The sequence below is a fragment of the Panthera leo genome, chromosome C2 (assembly GCF_018350215.1).
Source record: "Panthera leo isolate Ple1 chromosome C2, P.leo_Ple1_pat1.1, whole genome shotgun sequence".
NCBI lineage: Eukaryota > Metazoa > Chordata > Mammalia > Carnivora > Felidae > Panthera > Panthera leo.
The window spans coordinates 34,567,136-34,581,283 of record NC_056687.1 but is presented as its reverse complement, the minus strand read 5'-3'; the positions used below and the strand labels follow the sequence as shown (position 1 = coordinate 34,581,283).

Sequence of the window (14,148 nt, the reverse complement as noted above, 5' to 3'; positions counted from 1 at the left end):
TTTTTCTTTTCTTTTTTAATATGAAATTTATTGTCAAATTGGCTTCCATATATTGGCACCCAGTGCTCATCCCAATGAGCACCCAGGTGATATTTTGTCTTTTCTATGTTCTTTCTTAAGCAAATATTGTACCACTTCATAGCTTTAGCTCTTTAACTATTAATGTCTCCCTGCTTTAGTATCACTTAAAGATTGTAAAATAAAAGGATAGTCAAGTCCAGACCAAAACCAAACCCAGGTAAAATGGCATAGAAATCAATAATAGGAGTCAGAGCAAAGATAAATGCCATTACCCTTACGTCCCAAGTAACAATTATTCTTGGTCAAGTATAGATGGCAAGAGTTGCTAGAAATTGAATAGGTTTTCAAACCCAATTGCCATGATAGAATTCAGTGTACTCTTAATTTGTACAGAATCAAGTAAACCAAAAATAAATTGAAATCTTAAAACAAATTACATATTTTCAAGGATATGGAATATAAACAAAGGTAGAACATATATCAGAACACTTTTTAGAACTGAGTGTTTTTAGAACTTGAGTGGTGGGCTCTAAGCGAAGCAGTAATTGGTGAGGAGGGGACCCAGCCCAGCTAGGCAGGGGAACTTCAAGCAGAGCAACTTTGCTTTCACATGTTTTATGTAGTTTTCATGGAGTTTTCCATAAAATCTATTTTGAGGTAACTGAGTGGTTTATATTACTAAAAATAAGTAGATTGGTAAATAAATCACTGGAGTGATTACCACTGTATTAGGCCATAAAGTACACCGCATTATTTCATTTCAATAAAACTATAAATAAATGAAAAAGCTTGAAAGAAAATATAACACCCACCACTCAGTTCCTCCCAAATAACAATAAGAGAAGAGAATAATCAAAAGTTTTAATTACAGCCTATTTTTAAAAGAAATGAAAACACTGTATCAAAAGCTATCTGTTGTAGCTAGGACAATTGTGAGAGGCAACTTTTCTCATGCCTGTTCCTCATCTGATCCACAGAACACAGAAAATGATTCAAATGCTTATTTTCTAAATTCTCCTGAGTATGGTCATAATGAGTACTATTCCAGATGTATTGAAGAGAAATTAGTTTGTTATATACAGTGGATCCTTTGGGCATTAGGGCCTCATTCTCTTAGTAATCCCTGCCTGAGTGAGGCTGGCATGCCTTGTTAAAATTATAATCCCAAGTGTTGGTGAGGATAGGAGTAGTTAAGCATACTCATATGCTGCTGGTGGAAATATGAACTGGAAATGTCTATCTAGAAAGTAGTTTTTATTAATCTAATTTAGAACCATAAATAAATAAAATACTTATACCCCATTGTTTGATAAGATCACTTTTCATAATTGACAACAAGGAAAGAGATTTAGGCAAGTATTTGTGCACAGAAACTTTACACCATTAGTTTTTAAATTTTTACTATGGAAATTTCTTGGTATATAGAAAAGTAAAGATAAGCTTTGTCTTAGTCTCTTGGGCTGCTGCAACAGAATAGACTGAGTGGCTTGTAAACAACAGAAATTTATTTCTCATAGTTCTGGATGCTGGGTAGTCCAAGATCAAGACATCAACAGATTTGGTGTTTAGTGCCTCTTTTATAAAGGTACTAAGCCCATTGATGAAGGCTCTACCCTCATGGCCTAGTTACCTTCCCAAGGCCCCACCTCCAAATACCAGTACATAGGTTCATTTATTTCAGTTTCGACTTTGAGGGATTTTTTCTTATTATCCTTCTTTTTGACAATAAGTTTTTTAATTATTTGACTTGCTTACCTCATTTTGTAGTCAAAAATATAATACCGTAAACTACTCATCAGTATTATTCCTTCCCATATACATAATCGCTTCTATTCATTTTTTGGGATTATATTTTCATACTTTTGAAAATCACAAGAAACTACACATATTCAGTTTTATCATCCTCTTTCTTTCACAAAATGTGTCATAATATACCTTTCCTGTAATTAGAATTAAAGAAACATGATTAATGAAGTCACTTTTGTCATGCTTGTTTTGATTATGGAGCCCTTTTCTTCTGTGCATACCTTTAAAAACAGTTCAGTGAGTGAAGCTCTAGATTATTTGATTTGTTCTCTAATTTCCAGAAAGCTCCACAGGACTGAACATTGTTCCTTATAATAAGGTATTAATATGCAATTGGTTCTGAAGTTAGAGGCATTCTGACTTACTCTAGATTTTGTTTTTGAAAAGCACAGGTAACCTAAACTAATATGTGTTAAGAGCATTTCTCCTAAGAAATAAATGCTGGAGGTCTTAATAAGATTATTCCCAGGGTACCAGCTGCAAGCAGAATTTGAAGAATGATGATTCCCAGCTACCCAACTAAGGGAAGAATTACCTGGAGGAGAAAAAAACAAAGGAGATCTCCTGGAGGAGAAAAAAACAAAGGAGAGGAGATCTCAAAGGAGATTTGACAGGGGTGTATGTCAGAAAGGACTACTGTCTTCCACCTACAGAGGCTGTGTATTCCTCTCATAATCCTAGGTAAAGGCAATGCCATGGGAAGTTTCAGTTCTCAACATTATGACTTCTTGGGAACATAGTAGATGCTTTGTTGGCATGAGAGAAGTCCCTGGAACTTCCATTTGACAAACTAACTTTGCATAAATCTACATAAAGTTTGCATGATATGAAGCTTGAAATAATTAAATAACATTGTATGATGATGAAGAGTGTTTAGTTGCTTTAAGGAGGTCATATTCCAAATATTGAACAACTGTAATGACGTAAGTGTATAACTGTTATGCACTCAGATGGGAAGTGACTGAAATCTGCCATACAGGTCAGTAGTGGCTTTGTATTAGCTTTACCTGCTGCATTCACCAGGGATCTTAAGTCACTGCTGTGTGAAGTCTATGCATCAGGGATTGGCCTAAATGTGGACCATGTTCTTCAGCACACTGACATCCGCATCGAAGGTGTAAGGCTCTACACGGTAAGTTGGAATGATTTCAACCATGCATAAGGAAATTTTGTGTGAAACTCAAGAACTCTATAGCAATGAGGTGCATAAGTGCTGATGAAGAGAAATACTTTACTGTGGGTTAAAGAGTTGGGAATATTTGAGGGAGGTTGACATTTAAGAATTTTATGTGAGGATTATTACATCAGAAAAAGAAAGGTTGTTGGGTTTGAGATAAATATAGAGTTAGTGAGCCTGATGCAGTGACCTTAAGTTAATGTTTGGCTGCCTGTGCCGAACGTGTGTTTGCAGTTCATATTAAACTATGCATCACACATTGTTTCTTTTCCATATCTCGATTTAAATTTAGTCTGCTTGTTTTGAGTCTATGGACAAATAGAATCTTTTGCATTATCAAATATGATGGTAAATTTTAGCCACTTAATAATAAAATACCTATTAAACTGTTTGCTTTAAAAATGTGTCAGGTTATCATAACTTGATAAATATTAAGTGTCCTAGAAAATGTTATAATGCAATAATTTATGCAGGCAGGAAACATGATCTTAAAATTTTACCAAAATTAGAACAATTAAACAAATTGTTTTGGGTGTTTCTAATCCTTGAACTTGGCAGTGTCTGTCTACATTATGGAAGGAAATGAGGCATAGAAAGAAAAATGAGTTAATATGTTAGCATTTTAAAATTTTAATGCTACTTTTCTAGATAAAAGATTCCAAATTTTTATTCATGGTCAGTGAACAGTGGGGCAAACATTTTAACCAAGTAATCTCTTGATGAGAATATTCTAGAAAACATTATATGTAGACATTAATAACAGTATATTGAATAATGGTCTTAATATATGTTATCTTTTCACATTTAAATTTGTTAATTTTTGTTCCCTGACATTAATACATTAAAATTCCTTAATATGTTAGGGGCGCCTGGATGGCTCAGCTGGTTGAGCGTTTGACTTCAGCTCAAGTCACAATCTCACAGTTTGTGAGTTCGAGCCCCACGTCGGGCTCTGTGCTGACAGCTCAGAGCCTGGAGCCTCCTTTGCATTTTGTCTCCGGCTCTCTCTGCCCCTCCCCTGCTCACACTCTGTCTCTCTCTCTCCCTCAAAACTGAATAAACTTAAAAAAATTTTTTTTTTAAAGTCCTTAATATGTTAGCTCTGTTCTACAATTTTTATCTCACTAGTCTTCTTTCTGGGCTTTACAACCCTATTTATTTCCAAATCTTAAATCCTAAATTTCATGTGAGTAATACTAACTTTGAAGGATTATTAATGACATTTCCTATTTCAGAATTTCCTTGACCTATTGATTTAGAGCATTATTTGGTAGTCCATAAACTTAATTTAATGTAGAAAATCACTCACAAAGCTAGGAGTGGAGCACAACTGAACATACCTACTGAACCAGGCAGTTGTTTTGAATATAGTCCCTAAGCCAGTAGCATCAACATCACCTGGGAACTTGTTGGAAATACAAAGTATTAGGCCATACTTCAAATCTACTGAATCAAAAACTCTGTTTTAATAAGCCCAGGTTATTCTAGTTATGAGCTAAAGTTTGAGAACCACTGAATCACTGAACCGCAGAACTCTCAAAGTTAGTTCTGTGCTTGATAGAGCAGCAAATAATTGTCCAATGTGGTAATAGGATATTTTTGGTCCTATCCTGAGGCCTACATAGGGATACAAACCATTTGCTTAAATAAAGTTGATTCCATCTTGTGTACTCCGAATATAAACCTTGCAAGATTAAAATGAGAAAAGTTTGAGTAATCTGGTTCTAAAACTATCTCTGGTGTGGCTTAGAATCATTTATCATTCTTGTTGTTGCTATTATTTTCAGTTATGTTTAGGAATAAAGTCTCCTGACTCATTTCACAAAAGGAAATATTTTCCTAAAATTTGTCTTCCAGCCTCTGTTATTTTTGCCTTCTGTATTTTTGTGAAGCAAATTCAATTTACAAATAAAATATTCAATTTTATTTAAAGTTTTTATATTGGTCATTTGATATTTACTTTTTATTTATTTACTTTTAATTTTATTTATTTATTTTAATTTTTTAATTAATTTATTTTTAATTTGTGTACTTTCACAGTTGGTTCCTTCAGTTATTCCTAGATGTACCTTAATGTTGGTTCCTTCTTTCTTAACTAAGTGTCAGGTCCAAATCCATTTTTTTTATTATTCTTTTTCTTGGCCTTAGATCTATTTCTGGAGAAAAGCATCTTATTACTATTTTGGAAAACCCATTTTAGGGAGTAACAGTCTTTCATATGCGTGTTATAGTATGGAAGTGGGAAGTATTATTGGTGTCCATGTTTCCAATGGAAAAGAAGCCACACTAATGAAGGAGATGAGTGAGGAAAATTCAGGGCTAACAGTAATTGGAGAAAGAGTCAAGAAAATGACAGACTCATCTGACTCAGTGGTGTGGCGCAAGAGGGATTTGTGTGGAGAATTGTCTGATGAAAACATCTCAAGTTGTTTCATGCATCCATGCTTTGTAAACTTTCCTCTCTTTCCCATATGAAATGTTTAGATATATTCTACATTGCTTATGGCGGTTGGTGGCATGGATTTTCTTTGGGGGCATATGTGAAGATGCTCTAAATTTTGCTTTGAAGTGGGTTTGGCAAGAAAAATGTAACTGCAATAAAATAAGCACCTGAGTTTCCATGAGTTGGAGGGGTGCTAATAACATGAAACCCTTGAAGATGACAGAACAAGTTTTTTTTTTTTTTTTCACAATGGAGAATTACAAATAATCAGCATGTGCTTTAGAAGATTTATATCTCTAAGATACTATATAAGGAAAATGTGTATCAGTAAAAGTATTTTTCTTTATACAAATATTAATACTTGTTTAATGAGATCTTAAAACTTGAGTGCAAGTTGAAGAACTAGTTCAACGGAAATTCAAAAAGTAATATTCAAAAGCACATTGATTTTCACAGTGCTAAAAACAGCTTTTACATAAATCTGCATTTGTAAATTACCCATATAATTGAAGATTCACTTTCAAAATTATAAAATCTTATTTGTAGTTGAGTTTTTAGTGACTCTCTATTGTAAATTCTATTATTCATTTTGGTGTACTCTTACTTAATTTAACTTTTTCTTGAGATATGACTGTCATTCTGAACACTAATTTTGAGTTTGGCATTGAGCGGGGCCGATATTAAGCATTCAGTTCAAATTTAAGGAATGAATGAATGAACTAATGAACTGTACCCTTTATTTTCAGATCTAACTAACCAGGAAAAGATCTGCTGCTTGTCTTAAGTTTATTAATTGTCTTTAGTGATTAGCTTAAAAAGAAATTCAGTAAATGTGTGAAGTGTTACAGTACCCAGATATTCATATTTCAAGCTTTTTTTTTTTTTCCCGAATTATGCCCTGAATTCTTTGCTTTGGTAAAGGAATGTCACACTGTATGTAGTTCAGATGGATTTGAGATTTTAAGAACAGGAAACTATAAGAACACAGAGCCTGTTGAGCTGTTTTTTTTTAATTATAAACGACCTTAAGACATTTTCAGAATGTCTTCATGATGAAAAGTAGGGGAATGTTTAGAAAGATCTTTATTTAAACACTGTTTCTTACACCCACTCTATCCCCAACCAACATTCAGACTGGCTGGAGGTGAAGATATTTAGAACTGTTGTGGTAAAAGCGTTGGTGTTGTAGAGAAGGAGATCATGGCATAAAACAAGCTTCCTGATGTTTTTATTACCTTCTTGAGAATCTAATGTCCTCGCACCACAGTGCATGGCATCACAGTGCTGCTTATTTTTTTTTTTTTTTAGAACTATGAAATAATTTAGATAGAAACAAATAGGAAATAATATAATAAGCATCTCTTTATATACCACCTACCTTAAGATATAGAATGTTACAGATATTATTGAAGCTTGCTGTGTTCACTTTTCTTTACCCAGTGGAAATCCCCCGTAGAATTTGATGTTTAACATTCTCATTTTCCTTTTGATATATATATTTTTTTAATTTTTTTTTTAACATTTATTTATTTTTGAGACAGAGAGAGACAGAGCATGAACGGGGAGGGTCAGAGAGAGAGGGAGACACAGAATCTGAAACAGGCTCCAGGCTCTGAGCTGTCAGCACAGAGCCCGACACGGGGCTTGAACTCACGGATCGCGAGACCATGACCTGAGCCGAAGTCGGACGCTTAACCGACTGAGCCACCCAGGCGCCCCCTTTTGATATTTTTTTATACGCACATGTATCTATAAATGTTATATAATACTCTTCTGCGTATTTTTGAACTTCATTTAAATGCCATTCTTTCATACCATTTTAAAATTAATTTTTATATTTTATTTGCTATATATATTTGCTCTGTTCCATTTAGTTTATATTGTTGTATAGCATTTCATTGTTTAATTATAACAACATATTTACTCATTCTATGTCTGACTTACATTTTGATAGCTTCCATTTTTTGCTATTCTAAACAGTTCTTCACTGAACATTTGTGAATGCTATCTCGTGCATATTTCTCTAAGCTATTACCTAGGTGGGGGTAGGATTGCTGGACTTTTAAGTGAACGTATCTTCAACTTTGCTGTATAATGCCAAGTTGTTTACCAATTTATACTCTCAGTTGCAGCATTATTTTATATCCTTGCTGACTATCTGTTATTTTCAAACTCTTAAGTTTTGCTAATCCGGTGGGTGGTAAATGGCGTCTCACTGTTCTTTTAATTTGTGTTTCCCTAATTATGAGTGAGCTTGAGCATTATTACATGTTTCTTGGCCTGTTGTGTGTCCTCTGCTGAGTGTTTTTGTCATTTTTATAGACATTTAGAGAGTTATAGACATTTTTCTTATACTTTGAATGTTCTCTTTTTCTTGGTATATTCATTATAAAAGTATTCTCCCAGTTGGCAGTTTGTCTTTTCATTCTGTCTATCCATCCGTCTGTGAAGATACATTTATAATTTTGCTGGTTGAATTTATCAGGCTTGTTCTTAATGGGTTTTTTTTGTATATTGTTTACAAAAACAGTTTTTAAACCTGAGATTATAAATATATTTTTCTGTATTTTCTTGTAAGCATTTTGCAGTTTTGCCTATCATGTTGAAATATCAATCCGTGCTCAAATGATTCTTGGGCATAATATTAGGTAGAGATCTATTTTTCTTTTTCTTTTTTTTTTCATAAGGATAGCCAATTGTCCCCGTACCACTTACTGAACAGTGTGTCCTTTACTTACTGATTTTGTTTCCATGTGTGCATGGGTCTGTTGTTGTTCATTTTGACTTTCTTCCAGGATCAGCAATCTACCTTTCTTCTGCCCCCTATATTTTACAACCTTTTAAACTCAATTCTGTCATACACTTGTGGATTTGGACATATGTAATATGATTTTAATTATTTTTCATCATTTTTATTCGCTATAATATGTATCTTGTCTAATCACCAAGAATGCATTTCTGTTTTTCCATGTTAACTCCCTTTGTTGATGGTTTTTCTTAAAAAAAGATCCCATAATTTTCTTTTACATTCTATTTATTGATAGAATTGGAAGAACAATTGAAAAAGTTGTAATCTTTAATTTTAAGATGCAAAAGGGAAACTTTCAAATACATTTCTTAAAAATAAATTAAAAATAACCTGCTTTTTTCTAAAAGGTTAGTGAGTATTTTGCTTAACACCTTAGAAAACTTAACATTTTTTAGGCAATTTAATTTCTGTATAAGTAGGCAGCATATTATGCTTTGTTTGAAATCCATTAAATATTAGTCTTACCATGCTGTTGCTAACTGATCTTCTTTATTTTATTTATTTTTTTTAGATGATTGGAATCCATTTTCATATCCATACAAGAAACTGGATTATGGAAAGTGGGAGCTTTATATCCCACCAAAGCAGAATAAATCTCAACTTGTACCTCATGGATCCAAATTAAAGGTACTTTCTACCCTCCTGTTTTTATGTGAACTTACTTTCTTTTTGTTCTGTTTTCAAAGTTTGATTGAAAATATTAGAATGTAAACTGATGCATGATAATTATGGGAGAAACAGTCTAAATATTCAAATAGAGGAAAATTTATGAGAAGTCATCAACAAATTGTGTTATATTGGAACTGTATGTTTGGTAAGGTACTAAACTTATTAACTATTATTATCAACTTTGGAAACTATATATAAGGAGTGATTGAATAATTACAGAAGTCTAACTTAAAAAAAAGAAAATTTGATACAAAAATGAAAACTGTCTTCAAAGCAGCAAATGTAGAGAATTTTTACCTGTAAAGAGAGTCTTGATAAAATTGATTTTATGATGAGCCACATGAATGTGGGAGGCAATCCTGTGTGTTGGAGATCTATGCATTTGGGGGGACATGATTTTCCTGGTGGTTCTTCTTTCTGGTCTTGAACATCAAGGCTCTTGTTTCTCCTGTTCTTCTGTATTAAGGTTACCTGGATTGGCCTAGGGACCTCCTTGTCAGAGGCAGACTGAGCGTCCTCCACATACCCACTGCTTTGCCTAACTGTATGTTTCTGTATTCAGGGTTTACAGAACCCACACAGCTCTCCTCTCTTGTCGCCTCAAGGGAAGCTGGAAGGATGGGTCTGATAGCCTGGATTACAGATTTCAGGCATTTGGTTATGTAACTCCTCTAACATTTACTTGAGTTTATCCCATGCTAATAAAATTATATAATGTTTCCATGTCCCCTTATTTCTTTCCCTTCTTTGGACATATGATTGCATTCAAAGCATTTATCATGACAAATCCTATGACTAAATTATTATTTTTATTGGTGTTCGTTATTTAACAATATTAACTCAGTTAAAGTAAAACCAAAATGTATTGTGTAGTAGTTTTGCAGTTTTGGTTTGGTTTGGTTTTTTGGTCGTCTTTTTATTTTATTTCTCTTACAAATCATGAAATTGTAAGCATATCAGAAAATTACTGAAATATTGCCACACATAATATAGTTACCAGAAGAGTGTATTGCCTGGAATAAAGAGACTTTTTAACATGGGATAGCAGCCAAGGTTCTTCTTAATCTATAGTGAAAAGGAGACAAAGTAGCTACTGTATACAATAAGAGGGATTTACATTTAATATAAATAATCCCTTCTAAGTCAGTATAAACTCCACAAGAATAGGGGCCTATGCTGTTTTGTTTCCTAATACTGTCTATTCTTAATTCTTGGAACAGTGCTTGGCACAGAGCAAACACTCAAGAAGTATTTATTAAATATTAGAGCCACTTTTAGGCCCAGTCCTTGAAAGAATAAGCCAAAGAGTTTGATTCCTGTATAGTTATGTGGCCTGATTTTTAGAAAACTCTGAGGCAAGGCAACTGTTATACTGGTGTCATTGTCACTTTAGGTCCTATGGACATTTGTTTTTTATTTTTAAGAACTGAACTTACTAATTTTTTTTTTCCTTTTTAAATTTGTTGCCCTCTTAAATTTGAAAACTTTATGAGTTCTGACACCTTACCTACTTCTTGTGTTAAATGGTGACTGAATTAATTTTGACAAGTCGTTTTTATACGTGGGGAAAAGTGATTGATTACCGAGAATGAATGATTATTGGTACATACAAGCAATAAATGGTAAACATTTGCCTTTCCCATCCAGCTCCAAATCCGTTATACTTTTTGCTATGATCTGAATGTCTGTATCCTCCCAAGAAAACATATGTTGAAATCCTAATGATTGATGTGATGGTACTAGTCAGTGGGGCTTTGGAGGTGCTTCAGTCATGAGGGGGCAGCCCTCTGAATGGGATTACTGTCCTTATGAAAGGGGCTCCAGAGAGATCCCTAGTCCTTCCATCATGTGAAGATGTAGGAAGTCTGCAACCCTAAAGACAGCCCTCACCCGTCCAGCCTGACACCCTGATCTCAAACTTCCAACTTCCAGAACTGTGAGGATTCTATTTCTCTTAGGTGTAGGCCACCCAGTTTGTGGTATTTTGCTATAGCAGCCGAAGCAGGTTAGGATGCTTTGTCCAGGATGCTATGTACTATACTATTCTTTCTTTCAAAAATTTAATTGACTTTGATGAGATGAAATGATCCTATGATTAAAAAAAAAAAAACAATTGTAGAGGTACCTGGGTGGCTCAGTCAGTTAAGCATTGGACTCTTGATTTTAGCTCAAGTCATGATCTCCTGGTTCATGGGTTCAAACCCTTGTCAGTCTCTGAGCTGTCAGTACAGAGCCTGCTTGGGATTCTCTGTCTCCCTTTCTCTCTGCCCCTGCATTGCTTGTGTGCATGTGCTCTCTCTCTGTGTCTCTCTCTCTCTCTCTCAAAAATAAATAAATAAAAGCAGCTTTTACCTTTTCGCTTGGCTTTGAAAATCAGCATCTAATGTAAATAAATGTTCAACAAGTATCAAGTAAACTGTTGTGGAATCTTTCTTCATTATTATTCTCTTAAAATTTCAGTGAAGATAATTGACTAGAAATTTAGGTCCAAAATATTACTCATAGTATTTAGATGTTTCAAATGGTGAGGAAACATTTAGATGGTGTTATAATGTCAATATGGTGATATAATTAGTTTTTTTATTTATGGGAAATGATGTATCAAATTTTCTTTGGAGGAGGGGTTAAGTTCTCTATTAAAAATCAACTAACTTGAGGTTTTTGGCCTTTCTATCTGAAGTATCCCTAGATAGTCTATCTTGGTAATTAAAATTCTTGTTTTAAATTGAACTTGAAAATTTATTTCAGTTCACAAGGGATTGACCTTTATAACTCACTTGAGGATGTTTCTCTTATGAATTATCTGGTAACCATTAACAAAAAAGAAATGTTACCTACCATTGAGATAATAGCTTTGTTTTCTCTGTAAAACATTTTTCAATTGAATGCTTTGGAAGAAAATACTAACTGCTTATGTGACCATGTAAATGTCTCCTTTCTATGTTTGTGAATTTACCAAATAGAAAATATTTAAAAATATATATATAAGGCTGGGGCGCCTGGGTGGCTCAGTCGGTTGAGCATCCAACTTCAGCTCAGGTCATGATCTCATGGTCCATGAGTTCGAGCCCTGCATTGGGCTCTGTGCTGACAGCTCAGAGCCTGGAGCCTGCTTCAGATGCTGTGTCTCCTTCTTTCTCTGCACCTCCCCTGCTCATACTCTGTCTCTCTCTCTCTCTCAAAAATAAATAAACATTACAAAAAATTTAAAAAAAATTAATATAAGGCTAATTAAACTTTCAAGACTCTAGAGATATAAGGAAAGAGTAGAAGACTACACTCCTGAACAATGTTTTTTGTTTGTTTATTTTTCCAAAAGGCTGTTTTCAAAGTTGAGCGTACAGGGGATTCACTCCAGAGTTCAAAGGAGAGTGGGGTGAGGGGGCCTAGTAGCATCCAAAGTAACAGCCAGGTAACAACCCTGCCTAAGCCATAAGGAATAAGGAATCAGTTACTGGAACACAGAAAAAGAGTTGGCCATCTTGAGAGAAGCACTGAGCTTTGGTGAGACACATAGTTTATTCATGGCAACCTTACAGTGAAGGAGCCAGGGAATAAGGAAACAAATACGCTCATGTCTCATTATTCTCCTTCTCTCTGACCTCTTAACTGGGGCTACACATTGACCAAACCCAATGAGAAACCAGTATTCTGGAGAATATGGTCCACATGAGCCAGCATCCTGGGGCAGAGAGCTAGGTGAGAAGTGGATCTGTCCATACTAGTAAAAAGTAGTTCAGGAGGTCAGTAAAGACCTCAGGTCAGGAAAAAATGAGAGATCAGGGAAAGTAATTCTGGAAGATGGGTTCCAGTGAAGAATTCTTGTTCTTTTCTTCTGATTCCCATTTTCTTTTCTCATTCCTTTTTTTTTTTTAATTAAAAAAAAATATTTTTGAGAGAGAGAATGAGCGAGCACATGCGCAAGTGTTAGAGGGTCAGAGAAAGGGGGACATAGGATCCAAATCAGACTCTGTGGACAGCAGCCAGCCTGATGTGCGGCTTAAACTCATGAACCACGATATGACCTGAGCCACTGAAGTCAGACACTTAACTGAGCCACAGGGGTGCCCCTTCTTTTCTCATTCTAATTAATGCTCAAATGACTAGCAATGGCAATGAGAATTGTCTTCTCATTTTTTAGTGTTTAGGATGTTTGTGTATTTTAACTTTTCCTTCCCAGTCCGTTACAAAATGAACTAGAACAGAAGTTTCTTGATCCTAGACCTTTAATATTTTCAGAGGATTCATGTGTTATTCAGCTTGGGATGTCAGAACAAAATACCATACACTGGGTGGCTTAACCAAAAGAATTTTATTTTCTCACAGTTCTGGAGGCTGGAAGTTCAGATCTGGGTTGGGTTCTGATGGAAGTTCTTTTCCTGGCTTGCATTTGACTGCCTTCTTGCTGTGTCCTCACATGGCTCTAATCCCATCATTGGGACCCCATGCCATGACCTCATTTAAACCTAATTATTTCCCAAATGCTCCATCTTTCAATACTATCACAGTGGGGATTAGGGTTCCAACATGTGAGGTTAGAGGGGAGCACAATTCAAAGCAGATCATAATGCTTTTCTAATTATATTAAGATGTTACGCAATGATTGGTAGAAAGGGGAATAAAACCCAACACCTATATTTGCAGTTTTCTTAGATAAGACACAATGAAAAAAAAAAAAAAAAGAGATTGCTTTACATTCATATTTAATTTTATCCTCATAAAGTAATAACATGTGAGAAGGTATTGTTATTATATTCTTATTTCCTACATAAGTACACTCACCTGTGGGTTTGAATTGAGGCTTGTCTCACAGCAAAGCCCATGCTCTTAACCATTATGTTACAATGCCTGTTAGGCTAAGGGTTCACAGAGAAAAGAAGGAAAAAAAAAAGTGATACACAGGAAATAAAACTGGAGTCTCAGATTTATCAAATCATCTTATACTATATTTGTATTTGCTTTTTTTGTGTGGAAACTATTATCCCCAATTTCAGGATGCTGTGAAAGAGAGTATTGAAGTGATCTTCTCTAAGAATAGAAAGGAGATACATAATTTGTAGAAGGTTTGGGTTTTAGGGGGTAAAATAAAAGATTTGTTAAGTAAAGTGAAACTAATAATTGAGATCTGGAATGAGTTTACTAGACAGAAGGATGCCATTGAATAGTTTGGGGCAAGGATGTGGTGTGAAATTAGTGAAAAATTAGTGAAAAATTTTTTGTATC

General features: G+C 34.5%; 1 protein-coding gene across 3 annotated transcripts in view; it reads left to right on the top strand.

Annotated features, from left to right (window-relative positions):
* The window catches only part of GBE1 (1,4-alpha-glucan branching enzyme 1), a 280,352-nt gene that overhangs the window by 78,864 nt on the left and 187,340 nt on the right, over positions 1–14,148 (top strand). For all 3 annotated transcript variants that reach the window (XM_042903789.1, XM_042903787.1, XM_042903788.1), the window contains exon 3: positions 8,768–8,883. In XM_042903789.1, the coding sequence (XP_042759723.1) occupies positions 8,768–8,883 (116 nt within the window). The remainder of the gene's footprint in view (positions 1–8,767; positions 8,884–14,148) is intronic.